The following is a 24,818-nucleotide window of genomic DNA, read 5'->3' on the forward strand; positions in this document are numbered from 1 at the left end:
AACATAAATTGATATTTGGAAGGAAACATTTCAAACGAAGACTTGAACTATATGTTTTCAAAATGAAGAGTGGAAAACAGTCGAATTATTGGAATTTTGTCAAAATTCTCCATCAAAATTTTTTACAAAATTTGATAAATTTTCAGAGAGTTTTCTAGACCCCTAGAGACTGAGGTTTAAGGCAATTTTATTATTTAGAAAGAAACTAAAAACAATTTCCCAAACCTGCCATCAACTCAAAACTCAGGCCCCATTTAATTGGATGCTTAATTAGTGGCACCCCCAGGTTGGTTTCCTAGACTGCACAATCAGCCGGCTGTGACGGCCTTTCTTTTCGGTGCTGCCCTGGTACAATGCAGCTGAACCCCTCTGTGACCCCTGGGAATGCCAACAATAGAGATGATCGGTCATTGCACACACAGCTCTCCAAAGGGTGATCACTTTGTTTTAAGTCTTTCTAGATGACAATTCATAGTTTTGCAAGTCTTTTAGACTTAACATTTCTTAGGGGGTAGATTAAAAAATGTGTTACTTGGAGTAACAGTGTGAAACAAATATTATACCTAGTGGCAGCAAGCAGTGCTAGATGCAAAAGTATAGAGGTTGAACGTTGAAAGTTTTGCTGCTGAGGCTCCTCCCCACTCCACCTACCCCCTCAGAAATACACCAAATAAATGAGATGGTGCCTTGTGCAAATGAAACACCACCATGTTTCATAGAATCATAGAATGGTTAGGGTTGGAAGGGACCTTAAAGATCATCTAGTTCCAACCCCCGTGCCATGGGCAGAGAAATCCTCCACTACACCAAGTTGCCCAAAGCCTCATCCAACCTGGCCTTGAACACTTCCAGGGATGGGGCAGCCACAACTTCTCTGGGCAGCCTGTTCCAGTGCCTCACCACCCTCAATGTAAAAAATTTCTTCCTTATATCTAATCGAAATCTCCCCTCTTGCAGTTTGAATCCATTGCCCCTTGTCCTATCACTACACGCCCTTGTAAAAAGTCCCTCTCCAGCTTTCCTGTAGGCCCCCTTTAGGTACTGGAAAGCTGCTATAAGATCGCCCCAGAGCCTTCTCTTCTCCAGGCTGAACAGCCCCAACTGTCTCAGCCTGTCTTCATAGCAGAGGTGCTCCAGCCCTCGGATCATCTTCGTGGCCCTCCTCTGGACTCACTCCAGTAGCTCCATGTCCTTCTTGTGTTGGGGACTCCAGAGCTGAACACAGTATTCTAAGTGGGGTCTCACGAGAGCTGAGTAGAGGGGCAGAATCACCTCACTCGACCTGCTGGCCACACTTCTTTTGATACAGCCCGGGATATGATTTGCTTTCTCGGCTGCCAGTGCATATTGCCGGCTCATGTTGTACTTCCCAAGTCCTTTTCCTCAGGGCTGCTCTCAATCCATTCTCCGCCCAGCCTGTACTTGTGCTTGGGATTGCCCGGACCCGCGTGCAGGACCTTGCACTTGGCCTTGTTGAACTTCATGAGGTTCTCACAGGCCCACCTCTCCAGCCTGTCAAGGTCCCTCTGGATGGCATCCCTTCCCTCCAGCATGTCCACAACACCACACAACTTGGTGTCATCTGCAATCTTGCTGAGGGTGCACTCGATCCCACTGTCCATGTCTCCAACAAAGATGTTAAATAGCACTGGTCCCAGTACTGACCCCTGAGGAGCACCACTCGTCACAGGCCTCCACCTGGACAATGAACCGTTGACCACAACTCTTTGAGTGCGACCATCCAGCCAATTCCTTATCCACCGAGTGGTCCATCCATCAAAACCATGTCTTTCCAGTTTAGAGACAAGGATGTCATGTAGGACAGTATCAAATGCTTTGGATAAGTCCAGGTAGATGATGTCAGTTGTTCTTCCCCTATCCATCAATGCTGTAACCTCATCGTAGAAGGCCACCAAATTAGTCAGGCAGGATTTGCCCTTAGTGAAGCCATGTTGGCTGTCACCAATCACCACCTTATTTTCTGTATGCCTTAGCATAGTCGCCAGGAGGATCTGCTCCATGATCTTGCTGGGCACAGAGGTAAGACTGACTGGCCTGTAGTTCTCTGGGTCTTCTTTTTTCTCGTTTTTAAAGATGGGGGCTATGTTTCCCCTCTTCCAGTCATTGGGAACTTCACCAGATTGCCACGACTTCTGAAATATGATGGATAGCGGCTTAGCAACTTCATCTGCCAGTTTCCTCAGGACCCGCGGATGCACCTCACCTGGTCCCATGGACTTGTCCACCTTCAGGTTCTTTAGATGGTCTCGGACCTGATCTTCTCCTACAGTGGGTGGTTCTTCATTCTCACAGTCCCTGCCTTTGCCTTCTGTGATTTGGGTTGTGCCACTGGATCTCTTGCCAGTGAAGACTGAGGCAAAGAAGTCATTGAGAACCTCAGCCTTCTCCATATCCCGGGTAGCCAGGGATCAAACATTTTTCATGTCAAAACATACAACCATTTTAATCTGGTTGAAGGTGAGGCTCTGAAGCTGGTGTCAGATATGGCCTGTACTGAAAATCTGCAGGTCATTAAGCTGCCTGCAAGGGAAGGAAGTAGGTTTTTAAGGTCCATTTTGGAATGTGGGTTGGAGGTCTTCAGGTCCTCTAGTTCCTGCTCTAAAGCCAGAAGCTGCAAGGCTCGTTTGGGTTTTCTGTGAGATGCTTTATGGGCTGTTGCTTGTGGCAGGGTTGTCAAGCATTGGAACAGACTGCCCAGTGAAGTGGCTGAGTCACCATCCCTGGAGGTATTTAAAAGACGTGTAGATGTGGTGCTTAGGGACATGGTTTAGTGGTGGACTTGGCAGTGCTAGGTTAACAGTTAGACTTGATGATCTTAAAGGTCTTTTCTAACCTAAACAGTCCTGTGATTCTATGATTTTTCAGAAATCGATTGTGCTGTTGGCTCGGAGATTTGGCCAGTATTTTACCTCTTTAGTTGTTTTATAGGAAGGAATCCCATTGAGAACACCTGGACTGATATAATTACAGCATAAGCACTTAAAACCGTGGGTATGCTTCAGCTTCCTGAGAAGCTGGGAAGAAGTCAGGGAGTACATGAAGATTTTTTGGTCTGACTGCAAACCATTCAGGGTAGTAGATGCCCTTTAAATTTCAGTGGAAGTTTGAGCTTAGAACAGTCTCTTCTAGGCAACTGAAAGCAGACCTTTTCTGCTAAGGCTAAGAGTACTCCACAGACAGAATGTGTGTTGTTTGGGTTGCAATCTGGTGAACATGTGAAGGGTAGAGAGGGAAAAACCCGCAACCTCCAGCATTCTCGTCCTTCCCCATCCCTGCAACTTCCATTGTTGCGATGCTGTTAAATCCACTTTGCCCACTTAGAACTTAAGTAAACAGACATTGTACTTGCGGGGAGTTATGCAGCATTTAAAAAAAGGTCTGAGTTTGTTGAATAGAGTTGGATCAGTACTGGGGTAGCTTGGTGTCAAAGGTTAGATTTTGTTATGTCCAAGATAGGGTTGGGGCCTGATGTACTGTAGCTTTTCTTGAGTCATCTGGGCTTTTAAGTGCTCACAGCATGCTTAGAGAATGAAAAGTACAGTATGTTTCAGTCCCTTTCCTGGAAAGTGCATCCTCTGCTACCTGCTCTCTGAGAAAATATTTAGGCCAGATAATAACCCAGTTAATTTCTTTTAAGTTCTAAATTTGCATACCTTGCCTTTTGTAACGCTGAGACAGAGGAGATCTTTGGAACAGAGGGATTACAGGCTTATTTGAATTATAAAGGCACTGAGCTCAAGCAGCCTTTTAGTCAAATCTGTTGTTCATGTGGTCAGTTTATAATCGTGTTTCTGTCATACTAGTGCAAAGATGTAGTGTCAATGCTGAGTTCAGAGGTTTACCTTACTCTAACAGTAGAGTTTCTACCAAATAGGGATATCAGAGTAAGTCATCCTTACACCCCTTGCCCGTATTCTCACTTTCTGTCTTGTGTTGCCTCCAGTTGTTGTTTAACCTCCCAGTTAACCGATTCAACTTGCTGGCCCAGAAAAAAAGATGAATCATTTTCTGCTGGTTTAGTGAATTGAACTTTCTCCCCACAAATGGATAAACACCAGAGCTGGAGAATGGTGAGGAAGCAGCACAACCAAGACAACTGAGAGCAGGGGCAAGAGAAGAGCAGGAAGCTGATGGATTGCTTCAGCCATCTTACGACACCTTCCCCTAGTGCTAAAGCTTTGCCACTTTGCATAAAAAATGTTAGAAGTTGATTAGAACAGAAGCCTCCCATGCATCTCCCATGAGACCTCCTGACCAGGAGATTACTGGCTGTTCTGCGTTGACTGTGTCTTTGATGAAATGAAGACATGCCTATGAAAATGTTTGCTTCCAGCAAGTAAGCATTTCATGTTTCTTTTGTTTAAAAATCTGGTTTTATGGAAGATTTCCTACTGAGCCCTTGTCAAGATTTTGTATCTTGCTTTCTCCGGTGAAAGTCTCTGTAAGACCTTCCTTTTAGAATGAACCACAAACTCATCTTTCAAATGTAAACAAAATCTCTGTACAGCTTCTTCCAAAATCTAGTCTAATCAAGGCTACAGTTCCTTGACTTTACACTCCCAAGCACACGCTGCCTGAGAGGAAGCTCAGACACTGAGTTCACTGCCTTTTTGAGTGAAAAAGAAAAGAAAGAAATACTTCTCTAGCGTAAGGAAAAACTAATGAAAAGGAGAAAGTAAGTGGAAAAGCTGAAAATGAGAAGTTGGACATACAGGGTGTAAAAAGCATTAAATCAAATTAAAATCTAATCAAAATTTCTACCTGCAGCTACTTTTCAATTTAGCTATTCTTGCTTAGTGCCAATTGGTGTGGACTATGTTTCTGCAGGCTAACTTCTGTTTTGTTAACAATTCTTCTCCCAGTCAAGCCTGACCTACCTGTATTTCTCCACTTGCTTCATCCCAGGGCTCTCTTGGCAGAGGTTTTAGCAGTAAGGAACCAAATAAGCAATCGTGTGTATGAGGTGTGAATCGACTTTGCTTCAGTAAGGTCAGAATACCTGCAAACTCAGTCAGTGCTATTTATGCAAGGTTTCATCAGTTTACTTCTGAAGTAAATAGTAAAGTGAAATGAGGTACAGCACTGTCTTTGAATGCAGAGCATTATTTTACACCTCGTTAGGTCTGTTTTTCCTACTAATGCAGCAGTGGCAATTGGACAAGTAAAAGACTGATGGGATGAACAAAAGTGGTGTTCCTTTCCTGAGCATGCCAAATCCATTTGTAAATGTGACATTAAAAAAAAACCAACACCCCAAACAACATGGCAGAAGTCAGGCCTCGCAAGGAAAACCTGCACTACAGCAGTTGCACAAACTCGTGCATCTCTTTAATTAATGTTTCAGACCTTCCTTTCCCTTGACATTAGAAGAATCATTTGTCTGTGCAGCTAATTTGCTGGTTTACTTAGAAGATTTCTTCAAGGAAATATGCAAAATATTATAATTGTGGTTGGACTTCTTTTCTGCTTTTGACAATTTGAAGTTTATATAAATGTTCAAAACCACTCGATCCTGTTACTTAGCAAGGCCTTTATTAGTCTCTCTTAAGTAACAACTGTTATGCTTGTTTTGGGCCCCACTGGTCCTAGCACAAGCTTATGCTCCACCATGAAGGAACTGTCCCAAGCATGTGTCCAAGATGCCCTGTGAGAATAAGTTGTGTAGGGAAGGAAACTTACCCTTATTCATAGCTCCACATAAGCTGCTGGCCCCTTTGTCCAGAAGATTTAAATGTATTACAATAACTGATAGTATCAAGCTTCCTTTTTTTTATGAGTATCATGTAGTGACTGGTTCAAGTCGTATCTCCCATCACTACCTGCATTGCGTCTCTGGCAACAGCTAAGAGTGAGTAAACCAGCACAAGAAAGTAGCCACAAAATGTGAGCTGTTCCACACAAAAATGTGCACAGCTTTCATGGATGCATCAATACTGTTGTAGATTTAGTGATGCTCTATTTTGATCTAATAATGACAATGCTATGGCTTTCAAATACCCCTCCTTTTTCTTTCCTGTAGAAGAAGCTTTGCAGTGCTACTCCTTCATACCCTGTTTTTCCTGCCTGCAAGAGTAAGATTTAGCTGCTGATACAGGATTCTAAAAGGCTTGGGGGTAACGGAGTGAATTAAACATTCCTATTCCAGCTGCTGCTGTTCACAACACTTTTGACAGTTAAAATACATCACACATTCTCTTGTCTGTTTAATATAAACAATTAGTATTTTAAGTGGAGTCCAGAATCAACCCCAAATAGGAGGATCCAGACAGGCAGTTCAGATAGGAAACTAAGCAGTGTCCTGAATTTATATAGAAGTAGTTTGCAGTCAGCTGAGCTATGCCTAATATACTGACTACTGGAGAACATTAGACCATGGCAGCTGAGAACCAATGGCTTGTCTTCTGGAGATGAAGGTTTCATTTTTCATCTCAAAATTATTTTAGCACAACTTTTTATCTTAAGTTTTTATTATGAAATATAAAATGAAGGGAAAAAAAATCAAAACTAGAATAAAGCATTTTTGGTTTTATATAATGAATTTTGTATAATGAAACATTCTAGTTAACCCTAGACCAGTTTTGGAGGAAAGCTTGTTTAAACAGAATTTTCCTTTTTCTTTTTTTCCATTCTGGAATGAAGAGATTTGAAATCACAAAACTCATAGAAACAAACAAAAAAATCTGGCTTCTCTATAGGTTTTACTTCCTTTGAGCTGAAGTAAACCTGAATTAACAGAAGGGCTTTAATGCAAACTTAATTTTAGTATAGAAGCAACATTGTAGAATCATAGAATGGTTTGGGTTGGAAGGGACCTTAAAGATCATCTAGTTCCAACCCCCGTGCCATGGGCAGAGAAATCCTCCACTACACCAAGTTGCCCAAAGCCTCATCCAACCTGGCCTTGAACACTTCCAGGGATGGGGCAGCCACAACTTCACTAGGCAATGTGTTCCAGTGTCTCACCACCCTCACTGTGAACAATTTTGTTCGTGATATCTAATCTAAATCTGCCCTCTTTCAGTTTAAAGCCATTGCCCCTTGTCTTATCACTACATACCCTTGTAAAAAGTCCCTCTCCAGCTTTCTTAATAGGCCCCCTTTAAGTACTGGAAGGCTGCTAGAAGGTCTCCTTGGAATCTTTTCTCCAGGCTGAATAGCCCCAACTGTCTCAGCCTGGCTTCATAGGAGAAGTGCTCCAGCCCTCAGATCATCTTTGTGGCCTCCTCTGGACTCACTCCAGCAGCTCCATGTCCTTCTTACGTTGGGGGCCCCAGAGCTGAACGCAGTACTGCAGGTGGGGTCTCACAAGAGCAGAGTAGAGGGGGAGAATCCCCTCCCTCGACCTGCTGGCCACACTTCTTTTGATGCAGACCAGGACACGGTTGGCTTTCTGGTCTGCCAGCGCACATTGCCAGCTCATGTTGAGCTTCTCATCAACCAGCACCCCCAAGTCCTTCTTCTCAGGGCTGCTCTCAATCCATTCTCCACCCAGCCTGTATTTGTGCTTGAGATTGCCTCAATGCACATGCAGGACCTTGCACTTGGCCTTGTTGAACTTCATGAGGTTCACACAGGCCCATCTCTCAAGACTGTCAAGGTCCCTCTGGATGGCAATAATTTTAAGAATAATTGCAATCTTTGTAGTTTTAGGAATCCTAACATGATCTCTGCAAAGTGCAATTTGCTAAAATTTCTTTCCTAAATGAGACACTTTTTAATAAAAAGGTTATAAACTGAAAAAGCTCCTCACTCCTTACAAAAGGCATCCAGGATGCAGTATGTATAACACATGTAAAACCCTTCGAGTCTAGACGATGCATGGCTCCCTAACGAAGAGGAGGTAACATTCGGTATAATATTGCTTCACACAGGTGGTCTTGAAATTCCCTATACCTAAAGTCATGGCCCTCATGGGTGTGAAGGTCTCTTTGGAAACCTCTCTGACAACTTTTCCATGTCAAAAACTAAGCATGCACTTCACTGTGAAGCTGAACCAGGAATAGCTGTCATTTAGAATCATAGAATCATAGAATGGTTAGGGTTGGAAGGAATGGTTAGGATTGAATCCTCTAGCTACTAGCATGAGTAAAACATCTAATAGGAAGCGTTTAGCCTCACTTCTGCTTGCCAAGGAGGAAGCTAAATTTTAGTTTATAAACTTTACATCCATGACTTTCCCTGTATTCCTTTGCAGTGGTTAGTGGCTTGATTGCACTGGGCCCTGTAAGGTCTACAACAGTGCAACTCATTAATCATAAATAAACAACTTCCCAACTTTGCAGTGGAAGCCAGGCAATTAATTTCTTTTAAATTGAGACTTCATCTAAAATGAAATAGTCCCCTCAGACCCACACGGCAGCTTCTGCAGCCATCAACTCATTTTGCACCTTAAAAAAAAAAAAAAGAAAAAAAAAGAAAAAGGAACGGGGCACAGGGAGTAAAAATGAAAACAGCTTCAGGTTGTTCAATTTCCTGTTTGTTTAAATTTGTCCTTCCTGACATGCAGATTCATCACACTCCTTTCCTGGTGACTACTTCATTAGATTAGTTTAGTTAGGTATTCAGAGGGATTTTTATCTTCTGACTCATAAAATTCTTGTATTCCCCTAAGAATTTCCTGTGTCTGACTGGAATTTTATATCTTTGTAGTTTTAGCCGGACTCCTTAAAGAAGTTGCTTTCTAAATGTCTCTGCTTTTGAGACCGTCTGAGGAGCCAGCTCAGACCTTGATTCCTGCTTTTCAGGAAAACTGATCTGTGCCAGCACGCCGTCTCTTAAAATTTTAATCAGAAATTTTTCTTAATCTTTTTAACCTCTTCCTTTCCTGACAGTATTTCCCCTTGCTGCTTATGCCCTTTCCAGGTGTCCACTTCAGAATATTTTTGTCCAGTTCCAAAAATGCACCCCAGTGGCTTAGAGTGCAGACTGCCAGCCTGTCCCATCAGGTTTTCATCCCTCACTTGCTGTAAAGCAGAGAAGCTAAGGTTACGAGTATATTGGACCATTTAGCAGCTGATGAGAAACGCCTTTGTGTATCCCTTCCCCGTCTTTTTTTAGTCCTTTCTTTTTGTGTTCACCGTCTTTTTTTAGTCCTTTCCGAGGAGGGTGAGAGCCAGATTAGGCTGGAGCCTTGGCGTGGGCTTCCTTGAAGGGTTCAGTGCATCAAAGGGGATGCTTTGTGACGCGTGAGCTCCAGAAGCACATGGAGTGATGGCGGTGCCAACTCGCCTGCTTACGCGAGAGCGTCGTCTGCCTTCGTTTCCCTCGCCGTGCAAAATGACGGCGCTTGGTACCTTCCAATGTCTTTGAACAGGAGGAAACAGACGACAGAATGGCACCGTGCTCCTTTTCCAAAAGCCTGGGTGAAAAAGCAGAAAAAAAACTGGTCACCCGCTCCGGTTTCAGTGCCGTTTCTCCTCTCGTGGATCACGGTGTTTGCGGCTGGAGCTCCCGGACAGGTGCCCCGAAACACAGCTTTGAAATAACCGGCACGTGTATTCATTGGTAAGGGTGCTTTCCCCGAGTATGTTTGCCTATGGAATCAGCAGGTGGAGACACGAACACGGCTATGCGCCGCCGCCGCTCCCGCCCGGCCTCCCCCCGCCCGGAGGCGTCCGCCGCCGCTGGGGAGCACCGGGGCGGGCGACCCTGAAGTGGGTTGGATGTTTATAAACCAATATTTGACTGCAAAAACATGTAGTGAATATAATTGACTTCCACTGTGACCATTTGTGCTGTGCCTAATGGCAAATGCTCTTAGCTTAGGTTGAAAATTACTTCCCCGTCTTGAGCAGTTTGTGTATGATGCATTTGTTTTGTTTAAATTATTTATTCAAGTAAAAAATATAATAGAAGGCTAATCCAGAAGAAAAAGAAGAAATCGAAGACACGGTCCTGTGAGGAATAGCACAGGCACTGGTGCAAGTAAGAGACCTGTGCTGAACTGATGTGCGCAGCAGCCATGTTAGCGCTTGCTCAGACTCTGAGTGATTCCAGAGGCAAGTTGGGCTTCCCCCAGCAGAGCCTTAAAGAAGAACAGCCCCTCATGAGATCGTTTTTAAGCAGTTTGCTGTTTCTTTCCTTGGACTGTGTCACCAGCTACATAGTATGGCTGTGAAAAGTTTTCCTTTGAAATTGTTCTAGAAAGAAAATACATGGTTTAGCAGAAAGGGCATGCTCTGCTTTAGAAGCTGTAACAGAAAGCAAAACAGAAGGTGAACGTTATAATCTGAAATATGAACTTTTCCATTCAATAGTTTAAGTTTTCAGAAGTTTTCAAAGTACGGCTGAATTTTTCCACAGAAAACTTAAAGGAAAAGGAGTGTGTGGGAGTGTGTGTGCACATATATATTGGTTTTGACAGGCTTTTCTGTGAGGAAAGGTCTTTATTTTCTAGTCAGCATTATTACCTACCTCCTTTTGTTTGCATAAGAGGTTGTTAAAAAGATTTAAACCTCCCCCCCCAACCCAACAGTAACTCCAAAATAACTCCACAAATCGTTCCTTTTTTCTTCTTCTAAGGTTTTCTGCAATGCCTGTAGCTTTCCATCCTTTTGTACATGACAGTGCAGTGCTCAACTGTGTGTTGTAGCGACAAAGTCTTAAGCAGAGCACAATGTAAAGCTACCCTGACTACCAGGTCCAAGGTGGCACAAGTACCTCAGAAGTCTTTGCATGAAGCTAGAGTGAGTAGCTTCTGCATTTCCCAGGTGAAGGAGGGCTTCGTGGCAAGGTTGCTTGCAGGGCTTGACAAGCCTGTAGCTCATGGTGAGATGTTCCTGCACCGGGATGAAAATCCTGCTCTGGAAATGTATCTATTTTAAAGACTAGCTTAGTGGATAAGTTATAGTATTAGATAGAGAGGAGAGGTTTACTCTCCACTGCTTCATGGTGGCATCAAAAGGAGCCCTACTCCACCTTCCTGCAGAGTCTTGCCTTGTGACCAAATGACCCTTACAGCAGACCTGGTGGTTTGTGGCCCTGTCTTCACCCTGCTGTTCAGTACTCTGTTCTGTCAACCTTGGGCAGACATTGCCATCTGCTAACTGCCCCAGTCTTGGCCCAAATCCTGACAAAAGCTTTCCTTGATGGCCAAGAGAATTATGTCCTTTAGTTATTTGTGACCAAATTCCCTCACCAAGACATCTCTCTCAATATCTAAAGTAAACAGAAGAAAGAGGGCCTTTGTCTTTTTGTTTTGTTTTGTTTTGTTTTAATCGGTGTAATAACTCTTTCCCTTGTTTCAGAACTTTACAACTGCAATGAGAGCCTGTTTGTCTAGCTGTAACGAGGAGGGTGCTTGTCTGCTAGAGCTCTCAGTGCTGAAGGCACTGTAGAAGGAGGCTCAGTAGAAGGAATATAACTGCAAAAGGAAGACAGTGCAGACTGTTGGTTTTTTCAGTTGGAAGTAATTCTGTCAGAATTCCATCTCTGTAGTTTCAGTTTTAGCATGCAACTGAGTTCTGGCTGTTCTTTACAAATTTTATTTCCCAGACATGCATAACAATACTACAGGAAAATATTTCAACAGGTTTAAAAACAAATTGTGGATGTTCGTTACTTTAAACATCCCATGACAAATTTTTCAAATATGTACTTCATCTGTGACTGCAGTTCAGTTCAGTGCCGGATGGTGACTATTACAAGGTTGCATTTGCTGTTTTTTTTTCACTTTCTCTGTGAACACGCTGCATTAGGATTCCAATTTTGTCAAATCACTTCCATCGTAAGTCCTGCCAGCTCTACTGCTATCCTGAATTGCTCATCCTGTATGAAAGCTTCAGTTATTTTAGTGAATTGCACAGATAAGTCATAGCTAGATTGATTGCAAGATATTTTGCAATGTATGCGTTTGTTTTGTCAATACTGCTTTTTGAAGGAAAACAAAAACATTTATTTGAAGTTGAATGCTTTGGACTGGGGTTACTAGGTCAACAGTAAATTTTAAAAATTATTTGAGACATTTCTTGATGGCGTTTTAAAATTATAGCTTAAGGTTACACTGCTTCACATGATTCTGTTTGGTTCCTTTGATGCTGAAGATCTACAGCTGACTTATGTGTAAGATATATTTTTAAAAACATTAGCCATGATTTAAAGTAACAAGAGACACTGTTCAGATGAGGGGAGAAACCCATCCTTTGGGAGGAAGTGAGTTAGGTTCAGTAGTTTTGTTGAACCTGAACCAAGAAAGAAACCATTAGTAACTCAATCTTTCTAAGAAGACTTGAGGAAGATCCCAGCTCTTGCCTACCTGTTGATTTTAGAGGCAGCCCAGACGCTGGAGATGTCAGGATTGTTTTAAAGGAAAGCTTTAAAACAGCCAGCTTGTATTTAGCAGTATTTTAGAGCACAGTGAAAGGACTAAGGAACCAGCTAGGGCAATAGTGATATTATGATAGAGTTATTAATTGCTAAAGAGAGCAGGCCTCATGCGTTCAATGCTCAAGAGACATCAGGGGCACTCTTATTCTGAAAAATTCAGATGTCAAATGAAATTGTAGATGTGAACTTTCAGATCTCCCTTAACAATCATTTTAAACAAACATAACTTCCTCCCACTAACAAAGAAATAAACCTAGATTGCATACGCTGTTTCATAGTAAGCTGTTTTGGTGCTCAGAGTGTTGTAGTGAAAGAAAACAAATAACCACCTTTATTTATGGCTTTCATTTTTTTATTTCCCAAGTGAGAAGCATAAAGCAAAAAACAGGTGACGATTGTCTCATAAAAGCTGCAATTAGAAGTTCAATTGTTTTGTAAAATTCCCTTTCCACACTCTTCTGTCAGAGTGGTCATTTGCCTGCTGTGGTAGCCCAACTTTGCTGTTAGAGACAGGTAGTGTCTTAGAGATAAGCTCACTCTTTACTTTTCCTTCCAAAATTAAGCTTCATTTCGTGTTTGTCTCCCTCTCCCAACCTAGTTATCACTCCGGCGCGCTACACGTTCTGCTGAAAAACAGTACCTTGTCATCCTTCGTATATCTGGATGGTGCTGGAAATGACTGTTTTCTTTGCAGTGGAATACATACCTAATGTAAAGCCATTTGCTGGTGAACAAAAATGCTTCTGTTTCTGATTCTGTTTCTAGCTATACTTAGGTAAATTAGATGAACCTCCACTGAAAGTAGTGTTACCTGATGGTAAAATATTTGTAAGTAAGAATATTTATTGTGCATTCATCATCATGGAGATACTATGAAAAATAACCCAGGATGTTAGGCAAAGAAAGCTCTATATCTGCACAGGCGTTCTACATAATAGCAATAAGTCACTTTGTAGTTCTACATTGAACTTGTATGTGAGAAGTTGCAGCTGTGGATGCCTGTGTCTTTCAGATTCTGTTTCAATAAACCTGTGAGAGAAAAGTGAAGGCCCTTCAGCTTTACAGCAGTTTCAAAGCAGAAGCTTTATTACCTTTTTTTAAAAAATCCTATACGCTTCGTGTTTTTACACAGACATAGCTTCTCACTGAAGATAAATGATGAGACTCTACCCTAAAAAGTCTTTGGGTTTTCATTAATCCGCATTAGGTTAAAAGGGAATCAGAATTCTAAAAATACAGCACATCAGAGAAACAAGGTATTTTTCAGGTCAAGGTCCTCTTTTCCATCTGGTGCTATTTGGTAGTTCTAACATCTTCCATCTCCCCCTACTTCTCCATCTGTAAATAACTCACTGAAGTAAATGCTTGGAATAATTATAGCAAAGAATGATAAAATGCAGGTAGAACTTAATCTCTTCGGGATCTAAAATGAAAAACATAACTACAGGCATCGCATTTATTGAAAAACTGCAAAGGTCTCCAGTCAGCAGGTGTATGAAAGGGGAATAATGTCAGAGCATTAGAGGCTTTGGGATTGCAATTGTGCTGTTCAAAAAAACGTCAAAAGGACTATTAGTTCAGGAGAGGGGAAAAAATAGCCTAGTGGGGCTGATTTTCAAAAGCAGCCTGCCGTTTTGCTTCTGCAAATAATTATGGACTCGTATTTTAATGGTTAGATATCTAAGTGCTTGCATCCATTTATTAGGAAGTTTGAGATCTGACTACAACGAAATGTGTGCAAACTTGCAAAACTGAAAGGAGGTTTGAGATGCTTCTAAAATTGATCAATCAGTCAACAGCTCAACTGCTTGCCAAATGTTTATAGGAACAAACTGGGTTTCTTTTTTGCGTGAGGTCAGCATTGCCCCAAGAAAGAGTCGTGGAGTAGCCCATGAGATGAGGTGCTTTACAATTTCTGGGTTAATGTGAAAGAGACAAACTGCAAAAGCAGCATCCAGCATAGGTTACCAAAGCCAACATTTCTCTTCCTCCCTGTTCTTCAGCGTTGCAGCCCAGGGCGGTACCAGGCTATCTATGCTCTGAAGAAAGCATTCTTTGACAAAGTGATGTTAACCGCTGTCTCCTCTTTGCAAGAATAGGGACCATTATGAAAAACAAAAGATTTGGTTTTGGTGATGGGGTATGGGTTGAATTTTAGAAATGCTGTGCAACTTTTACAAAATATTTGGGGGATGTCCCAGAATAAGGAAGAATGGGTCATGACTCAGTATGTGTGACACCCAGCAGCATAAGATCCTTTCTGTTACTCATGCAGGATGGAGCGGAAAAGATCTGTGAGTAATGTTCAGTTTACACATGGTTTTCGCTCAGGTACTTGACAGAAGAAAGTTTCATTGCTTAATTTAGTGTATTTTAGATCCAAGAAAGGATACTTGCTATGTATCTGAAAACTGTTCATCTTCATGGCTGGCTTATTAACGTGCCAGAAACTGGCCCTTAGGGTATAACAGCCTCACTTCCATGTAAAGGGTCATCAGAGTGAGCACAAACACAACAGACTAAAATAAAAAAAGCCTTTTTATATTGCCGGTGTGATACAAAGTGATTGTGAAAATAAGAATTAGCCCATTTTAATTGTCTATAACACGGTAAAAGTTGCTGACTATTACTGTGTCATACTCTTCCTGCAAACTAAACTTTACATTCGAGGATAAACGTATTCACAAATCTTAGCTGCTGTTCAAAAAAATGTGCAAATGTCATTTGAAGTTGTTCACTCAGCTGGGAGATTCTCCCCACCCCCATCTTGTCTACTGCAATTACCCTTTGCTCCTTTCCTCCAGCAGCTATTTTTTCCTAGCTGTTATGTTTTACCATCCTTCAAAAGACAGCGGCCCCGCTCCTGCTGCCCATCAGATGTGGTGAGCTGGACCTGACAGAAAGCCATCACCCGGGCAGAGCTGAGTCTTGGCACCGGCATTTGCAAAGGGTCTCCTCCCGTGCTCCGTCTCTGCAGTGCTAAGGGTTACTGTTTCTCTCAGGTCAACAGAAGCAGAAGAAATCCAAAATTGGCTTCTTCCCCCTCATTCCTGCAGAAGCATGCCTTTTCCAAGTAGCCAGATAGCCTTCAAAGGCAGGCTGAAGCTTTAATGCACAGCCAACAGCAGTCTAAGAGGTAGAGTGAGTTAGTAATTTTGCAGCCTTACAGCAGGAAGGAGACAGGTGCTCAGGAGGACAGGAGTGGAGGAGCAGCAGCCACTGCTGGACCGCAGAAGTAGCCTGGACCTTGCAAAATGAAGGCCAGTGCTGGGTAATTCATCACTCACAAAGACAGAAAGGTCAGATGAAGAGTCCACAGAGCTCCGGCTGACTTTCTGCGTCACTGGGAGTTGCCTGATGTGCAGGCAAGCAGACTGCTTCTACAGCTTGTTCCTGGCAACTTTTGAAGCAGAGAAAATGGCCAGAGAAGGCTTAGCAAACTATCAAATGGGTTTTCCACTTTAGCTCAGGAGAGAGGAAATGAGACAGCAGAGGGGGATTGATTTTCCTGGTGAGTTTGGCTCATCAACTCAATGAGCAGTTCACTTGTCTTCCACTCAAGGTCAACAGAGTGACAGTATGTCTCGCTGTGCCCTTCAGGACCTTTTCTGTGGCAGAGTTTGCTCCGTTTTCAGTCAGCCCTCATGGATTTACTGGGTTCTCACAGCAATGCTGGTGCCTGGCCTGCCATGTCGCTCAAGAGGTGGCGTGACTGAGAGTTAAAAGTCCACACTGTGGAGGCATAGTCTGTTTCTTAGTCCCTGTCTTGGGGACCATATGTGGCAGTGGTGGAGCCTTTGGCGCATGTGTCACATGTAGCATGAACTGACAGCCTAAGCTGAAGTCACTCCAGTTGGGTACAAAGGCTACTTTAGGAGGAGCTTGCCTGTTTATATAGGTTTCAGATGACTTAATGTTTTAAAAGTGCATGGAGTGCATCCAAAGCAAATAATTTTTCTGTGGTGAATGGGAAGCCCAAAAGGAAAAGTCTGGAGAAAGGAAGATGGATAGTCTTTCTTTAATGTCAAAGCTGACATAAACACGTCTCCTCCAAACCCTTCTCACAAGATAATTTTCTCAGCAAGACACAGATTGCTTCAATCTCTGAGTAGCAGCCTTTGAAGCTTCCCCCTTATTGCCATTGTGGAGGAGGCAGGGTTGTCTTTGAGAATTTCAGCCCTGAAGTGTTCCTCCTCCAAAGGCTTTCACACAATCAGATAGTTGGTTGCTCTGAACAGCTCCCTCTTTGGAACTTCTCTGCCATCATATAGGGGCAAACTGATATGTCCGTTTTGCAAAATTATTAAACAAAAAAAAATAAAAAGGCTTCATTAAAAATATTCTGACCAGCTCTATGTAAGGCCTCAGTTTCCATTAGACGGAGGCCCTGCTAAGAAGATGACGAATGGTGTTGGAAAGGAGCCACCAATTAGGAGACATCAATTTTTCTGTCAACAGGCTAACCCTTTTTGCAAAAATTGTCATATGTTTATTCCTTTTCTGTTTGTGAAGGTATTTGTTTGGCAGATACGTTTTGCACGAGGGGAAGAATTTATAAATCAGTTTTTTATGATTGTCATTGCTGCACTGTTTTGAGTTCCTGTTTTGTGGGATATTTTCTCTGTTCGAGCTCTTGCTCCTTGATCTGTCAACTGTCTGTAACTCTTCCATTTGCAATACTTTTGGGGAAAAAAATGAGTCTACTTCTGCAGTGAGTTCTGGGGTGGAACTACCTACTCCCACTTGAGATGGGAGCATAGGACTTGGTGCGTGCAATGCCTTAAGGTAGCAGGCTTAGGAATGCTACTATATGGGTGTTCCCAAAAGGAAGAGAAATGCATTTCTGAGCATTTCTTTCTTAAAAAATTATGCCTGTTATACTTGAATCCTAGTAAGTGTTCTTCCATATTTAATGGTTTAAGATACAACTGAAAATACACGGATTTTTTTCCGGTTTACACGCTCTCCTTACCCACATTCAGAAAACTTGATAGCTTCCACACCACCTTTTACTGTATAGGAAATTTTACTCACTTTACTTATGGGAAGCCGTATACATTCTTTATTCATCTGCATGCAGTGATTCATGGCTGCTGCTGTGTTTCTTTAATAGCTTATCACAAGTCATTTTATGAAATCATCAGTAGCAAATGCTTGACAGATACTAGAAGAAACAAGGAAGTTCTGTATACGTGGGCTGTATACTGTGTAATACACAGAGAGCAAGAGTTGCCTGTGCATGCTGCGGCGTTTGGCAAGAGAGTGAAGGAGAGGGACAGGTAGCGGGGTTTCAGGTGTGCACTGGTAGATACTGACATGGCCTTAAAGCCTGTCAGGTTCTTATGTGGGAACCCAGCTTCAGGAAATGGAGCATATGCTGACAGGTTTTTGAGGAGTCGCTGAAAAGTTGCAGCTATGTAATGGGTATCTACTGGGACATTGAATAGACCTGCGCTGTTTTTTACCTGTTGCTGTGGAGAGGGGGAGGCTTGGCATGGAATAGTTGAAGAGTGGAAGGTCATCATTTAGATGATAAGTGGCTATTACTAGTAGATAACGTGTACACATCATCATCATCTGGTGTCAGGTCATGCTGCTCAGTGCTCAGCCAGCAGGTGTGTTGAACATATGTGTTAGCGAGGGCAATTGTTTTGTCCTGGATGCAGACCACATGCAGACCATTTACTAGTGTCTGATATAGGCATAGTTCTGACTCCACCTGCCCATGGCTGATCTGAAGCACTACCGTTTTGAAATTAGGCACAATAGTAATCATCTTACAGCCTCTAATGTGCCATGGCTCAGGGTCCGAGCACATCCTCCTGGCTGTGACCATGCTTTGGTGAAGGCAAAGGTTAAGGCAGGTTTTGGGGCTCTAGCTTGCAACTTGCCAACTCTTTTTTAAAGTACATTTACACTGCGAAAGCAAAAACGCTTGTGTTGCATAAAGTCTCGCTGTTTGTCTTGAGGGTGGAATTTGTAGTTTTTTAAACTGAATCTGCCTTACCTGAGCAGCCACCTTCGTGCCTGAGCTAAACTGCTACTGCTGCTTGCGGTGCAGTGCAGAAATCTCTGTTGAGATGGAAGATGGGCAGCTAGTCGCAGCTTAGTCCTTGCCTGTAAACAGCTTTGTATTTAGGGGGAAAATTTTCCAAAGCACCTAAGTGATTTAGGATCCAAAATCTCCATTTCAGTTATTTCCAGGCTCTGGAGCGAGAGAAACATTTTTCAAAGTGTGATTCTCTCTTTCTTTCTACAATGCCATCTGCAACCAAAATGCCCTCTTTTCTTACTTACCTTATTCCTCTTTTCTAGGTTGGCCTTCCTTCTATGACGTGATCAGTCCTGATGTGATTACTTTCAATGATGATTTCTCCTATGGGATGCATCGGATTGAAATATCCTGCAGTCAGGTTAGTTTATAGCGCACACAGACCACTCCGATGGCAAAGGCTGCAAAAATCATTACAGTATGCTGTACTTTCTCTAAGATTTGCAAACCTTTCAGTTCCATTAAATAATAATCATTGTGAGACAGCACAATGTGTTGTAGGTATAACAGCTGGGTGGAATGAGCTGGAGGCACAAAGGGCTCGTTGGAACACACATTGTTGTCTGGTGTGAGATTTAACAGAGCAGATGTAAATGGTTGGACTTGGTGCTGAGTCTACAAAAGTTGTCTTCCTAAAGAGGGTCGCTTCAAAGGAGCTTCTGAGCCTGAGCCTGGCTGCCTGACTCCCCACGTGAGCGGTTGAGAGGGAAGTCGAAAGCAGTGGATCGACTGTCTGTGTGCTGATTCCATCACTGTGCATTACTGTGCAGCCATGCTAGCTCATTCCCAACACTGGTTCCCAGCGCAGTCCTAATGGCTGCCTCAAACAATCTCATCTGCCATGATAATGAAGTCAGTAATCATTCAAAACATGCCCAAATTTTCCGTTATCCGTCTTGTTCTACTTTCATCCTTTGTGCCGCCCTGCTCTCTGTGAAGGGAATGGCTTAATCATTATCTAGGAAGGGGAGAAGCTGCTGCATTGGTGTTTGGCAGACGTACCCAGCAGCTTGCAGCCCGCTAGCTCCGCATGCTGAAAGCTCCTCCTGAAAGAAGCAGCAGCTTCACTTGGGCTGTGAGAATTTGCTGTTCTTTCTCCAGACGGTATTGGTGAATGGATAACTGATTTCATCCCTGACAATGTGCATCCTTACTAGTCAGTCAGTCCTCATATCTAAATGCTCAGAGTTAAGAAGCTTCTCGAAAAGAGGCAAGACTCTTTATGGAGAATCTATTAACTTCAGTCTGGGTAGAGGGTTTGGCCCAACATGTTAATGGCCATATCACTGTGTCTGCTAGTATATCATGTGTACTGCATAATTCTGTAGCTTTTACGTTGATGATACACTTTAAAGATCCACTTAACACTTTTTGGGAACATCCTTTTCCCTAAATTCCCTAGTGAGGTAGCAATGGGACTGCAGACTGGGAATCTTGTGTTTCATCAGTGATTACTGGCATAATCAAAAATGCAACCCACAGTCTTCAGCTCTGCTTAGTAGGCCAGAGTAGTGCTAAAATCAGTGTACTGCCAACCTGCTGACAACCTTCAAGAGATGGCCAGGGTTCCTGGTTTCACCTGAGAGAAGCCCAAGGCAGCCTGCGGTCACGCCAAGGAATCTGGGAATGTCGTTTACCTGTTGCCAAACAAAATAGCATTAGCAGACCTGAGACCAGCGGTATTAGCAGCAGTCACATGCAGACACCATAAAATTAAAGCAAAATCAAAACCTGAATTTAAAGCATTAAGAAGAAAATACGACCAAGGTTGCTATATAATCCAACGACAACTTCCTACCAGCTACTCCAACTTCCTGGGGCAGTAACCTCACTGATGATCAAGTCACGCAGGAAAATAGCTTGAGGAGTCGTGAGCATCTTTGCAGCCACCACTTAGCACGGTTAATACCGCCACATTGTGTATCCATAACAAAACCATTTCCTCCCCTCCTCGGAGCCCTAGGAATGTGAATCGCACATGCAGCTGCAAAAAAAATGCAGTTTTACTGCAGCCTGGAAAGCAGTGGGATTGATATGGCAGGCCTTGGTAGAACTGGAGGGAAATACCCTCTCCCACACCCAAAACCTTATTAATCTTTTGCAGATGAAAAAGTAGTTGATATTTCTTTAAAACTCCTTCCACCTGTCTGAGAGAGTAAAAAAATACTTCTAATGTTCTCCATTATAGAAAGCAAACATGGGGGGAAAATTGCTGTAATATTAATCAAAGACATCCGTGGGATTATCCTAGAAATAACTTTTACAGTTTTTTGGAAACACATCATCCTGGATGTATTTAAAAAGTCAATGATTAGTGACAGATAGAAGTTGATTGCGACTGGTTGCATCTCTTGTTTTTTCCTTTTCCCGCTCGAGAGCCCCTTCTGTGAGGTCACCCTAGCTATTATCTGTAGCTAGATCAGTAAAATTCTGTAGTCACAGAAGTGCTGTTTGCACACTGATAGCTCATACTCTGCTACAGCAGCTGACTGCAAGCTGCTCTCCGTGGCTCCCAGCAGCATATTAGAAGCAGGAGGCTTGGGAGATCCAAGCATACTGACAGTTAGCAGTGACACCTCCTTTCCTGCTCCCAAACACATACTTCACATGCTTTACTCTAACCGTTTCACTGTCCCAGTGCATTCTGCCCAATATATTTATGTGCAAGGCTGCAACAGATGATTGTTTCTCTTTGGGCGGCTTTGCAGACGTGTACATACACCCTAGAAAAACGATCGGCACCTATTACGTGTGGGGAGGACAGTAAAATCAATTCATCCTTTGTACTCTCAGCTGAGGGCCACATTTCTTGTGCTGTGATACAAAGGATTGAATTACATTTCTTTTCAGGGCAGATGAGTTATAGAGTCCTCTACAGAGAGAATCGCCACATAAATTTTGGGTGAGGGTAATCTCAAAAGGTAACAAATTTTGCAGTAATCCAATCCTGGTGTGATTCTGCCATCACAAGAAGGTGTAATGAGACTACCTTGGACTCTCACATAGCTTCTCAGGTTTTGTGAGGAAAACCTTTTTGATAGATTGTCCTCATAGTCTGTGTGTTTGTGAGTATATTACTCCTGCAGACCGTTTCTCTCTACGGTTTCTCTTGTTCTGTTTTTGTCCAGTGGAGAGGGAATGATTTATCTTTGGCTAAATGTTAATCCGGAAAAGATCTGTTTAACACTTCTAGCCAGGAGGTTTTGAAACATTCTTAGTTGAGATGAGATGATTTAATTAGGATGCTGACCATTTAGAAAAATATTCTCTCTGGGACGCTAAGTTTTTTTAGATTTTTTTCCCCCAAGATATGGAAAAACTTTATAATCAGGTGAAATGCCTCATTGTGAGAGACCCCATTCTAGGAAACATTTCAGGTTTTCTGCCCAAACTACCAAAAATAGGCCTTCAGTCTAAAGGAAAATGAAATAGAATGAACTGTGGAGAACGGAGGAAAGGGTGGCAAGGTAGCAATCTTTCAGGAACAAGACTTGAAGTTTTGTCTTTTCTGGTTCCCATGCAACTTCCCTTTGCCTTTTCCCATTTGCCATGTTTTGTCTTCCTTCCTTACAAAGCCGAGCAGCTGCTGCTTAACCCAAAGTCATTCATGCCTTTTCCCCTTGCCTCTTGGGACTCGTCCTGCTGATACCGCAGGCTGGAAGCACCCTCATTTGTTACTGGGGTCCTTGCTCGGCTGCCATGGCTGTTTCAGCAGCACTTCTCCAGGAGCAGGGAGCCTGCCCTGGGATGTGGCTGCATGAGTGGGACCAACAGGCGGGAGCACTGAGGCTTTACGTGCCTACCTGCCCCACTCCCAGAGTTGGTGGCGATTACTGTTTCAGCCGCCATTAAACAAGAAGAGTTTCTGTCCCTCCTAGCTGGCATGAGAGCCTCCCCCAGCCTCTCAGTCTGTTGAGAGAGTTTAACCTGAAGCCAAGACTTTACCTGCTTCTACAGACACCCTTCTTACTGCTTTGGTGAATTAAAGGGGTAACAGCAGAACATTAGCAGCACATTAACTGCAGGGTAGAGAGATACCGTGACTAACTCATTCACAGTTTAGAATAATCAGTATTGCCTCTATGTATTTGGGATTTTATGAATTAATTAAATGTTAAGAATAATTTGCAGTGCTTAATTTTTGCTGTCTGACTGCGAGCCCACTAGCAGCTCTGTGATCTCAGTTACATCATTCCGGCTCTCACTGAGATCAGCTATTGACTTGAAAGCCAAGGCTCTTTGGTAAAGCAGCATGACTTTCCTGTTCAAGATAAATATTTCTCCAGTGCAAGGTTTTATTTTTTTTATTTCTTATGGCAGGCTGTAAAAAAAAAACTTGTGGAATTTAGGTGACTAATTACAAAAAGTTCTTATTATCCAGGTGTGTGCAGTGATAGTAATCCTAATTTTTGAATAAGGATGAACTGGATCAGCTTCTTCAAAATATTGTACTCTTCTGTAAAGCAAAGGACTGTTACCTTTCTTACAGACAGGACCAGTAGTGTTCACCCCAAACACCACTGCGCGTATCTGAGGCTGATTCATACACAACAAAAGTGTCTACAGACCATCTGTATTTTCATATTCCTTACAAAAAGCAAATTCATCATAATTCCTATTTATAAATTGCTCCCAGCCAGAGATTATTCATTCAGAAATATTTTACATATCTTCACTACAGGTCTTTTTCAGTCGCTTGTCCCTATCTCCTATATACTCGAGAAGGTAGTATGAGATGAGTAGTGGATGAGTTCCATTCCCTCCACGGGCGAGGAGCAGAGGTGCACCCAGAAGGATGCTGATGCTCAGAAAAGTGCCAGGCTGTGGAAAGAAAAAAAAAAAAAAAAAGAGTATGAGGGTGTACTCCAAACAATATCTTCACTGCTTTAGGTCCTTGCCAGGATCACTAAGGGGTTTACAGTGTTCTTACCAAGGGACATAGCAGATGGCTGCAGGCTGAGGAGAGCCCAGAGCTTAGGCTGCCCCTTTCTTACACAGCTATTGTTACAGCAGTAAGTGAAACATGGGCAGTACTGCCCTCACCACCGTGTTTTCAGCTGAGCTCCTGCCATGACATCGTTACACAAACAGGCAGCCTCTCAGAAATAGTGGCCCAACCAAACATATGCAGTGGCACGATGGGAAACACCCAGGAAATTCGGGCTTGAAGTCTTAGGCGCCCGTGGTATCTCAGAAGATCATCTTCCTGGATCACTCTTGCAAATAAATGTAGGTTGTAAATTCCACTTGAAAGGGCGATGTAGGCACCAGTGTGCTTCCTTGGAAGAGGCTGCTAGTCATTGCGTAACACAACGGTGATGCCATCAAGCCGTACAGAAACACAGTGATACTCTATTGTATGTTGTTTCAGTGTGGTGCTCACCTGGGGCATATTTTTGACGATGGACCTCGTCCAACTGGCAAGCGGTACTGCACAAACTCTGCTTCGTTATCTTTCAAGCCAGCAGACAAGAACAATGCCGGAGAAGGCAGCGGTAACGCCAGTCCTGCCCAAACAGGCAAAGCTGAGCTGTAGGACAAAGCAAAACCTGCGGAAAACTGTGCTGATCCCACACAGCTTACAAGGAATGTTTTCTAAGTTGCCTGCTCTCTTATAACCTAAGAATGTTTAAATGTATGAAAGCATTTTGCCCCATCCTTCTTCTTCCTCACCTTTTGAGAACTGAGGCCTTGCCTGCCAGTGCGTTTGCTATATAATTGGATTGAAAAGTGTGTTGACTGACTCCACAGGTTTTCTTTTCCTTTCTTTTCTTTGAGATTGCTTTGGGGAAACCTTAAATTGAGAGGCTTTGGCACTAGTAGTTATTAGTTTCTTCTTGGTGCTGTGTTACTCTAGGTTTGAACACTATTCCTTTTTGTGTGGGAGATGGGACTTCTGTTTATCTCCAGTCTATAGGAAACTTCTAGGCATAAGAGAATCCTGAATTCCCAGCACATCTCTGCTTTGTTCTGACTTGCGAGGCATGCAGCCTTCGGTCATATGTATTCAGCCATCTCCCAGCATCGCTGCACCCTGCAAAAACTTGTACTTATGGCTGTTCCTTCCCAACTGAGAGAGATGGATGAGATGTAAAGCCCATCCTTTGGCTAATTTACTGCCAAAATTTCAAGGGTGTGGTTGAAAGGATGTAAACATTGTCTCAGCATCTATTTTTCCCCTTTGTTTGGTATTTAAATCAAGGTTTTAACTGTTAAGGCTCACTTCTACAGGCTACTAATGAGGCTTTGTCTTTTAGTGAGGCCTGTTCAGCAACTGTAACTCAAATCTAAATTAAAGTTGAAATCTCCAGGGGGTAATTATATGGACAAGTGCAGAGATAAACTTGAGAAGTGAAGTAGATGAGGGATGACACTAGGCTCTTTATCTTGTCCGTTGCTACAAGGATTCAGGAACACAACA

The 24,818-nt window shown here is 42.8% G+C and overlaps 1 protein-coding gene across 2 annotated transcripts in view; it reads left to right on the forward strand.

Moving 5' to 3' along the window:
• The window catches only part of MSRB3 (methionine sulfoxide reductase B3), a 91,185-nt gene extending 67,252 nt beyond the window's left edge, over positions 1-23,933 (forward strand). For both annotated transcript variants that reach the window (XM_086610139.1, XM_086610140.1), the window contains 2 exons: positions 18,661-18,758; positions 23,769-23,933. In XM_086610139.1, coding sequence (XP_086466265.1) covers positions 18,661-18,758; positions 23,769-23,933 — 263 coding nt within the window. The remainder of the gene's footprint in view (positions 1-18,660; positions 18,759-23,768) is intronic.
• The last annotated feature ends 885 nt before the right edge of the window (positions 23,934-24,818 follow it).

Source organism: Tauraco erythrolophus, chromosome 4 (genome assembly GCF_009769465.1).
Source record: "Tauraco erythrolophus isolate bTauEry1 chromosome 4, bTauEry1.pri, whole genome shotgun sequence".
NCBI lineage: Eukaryota > Metazoa > Chordata > Aves > Musophagiformes > Musophagidae > Tauraco > Tauraco erythrolophus.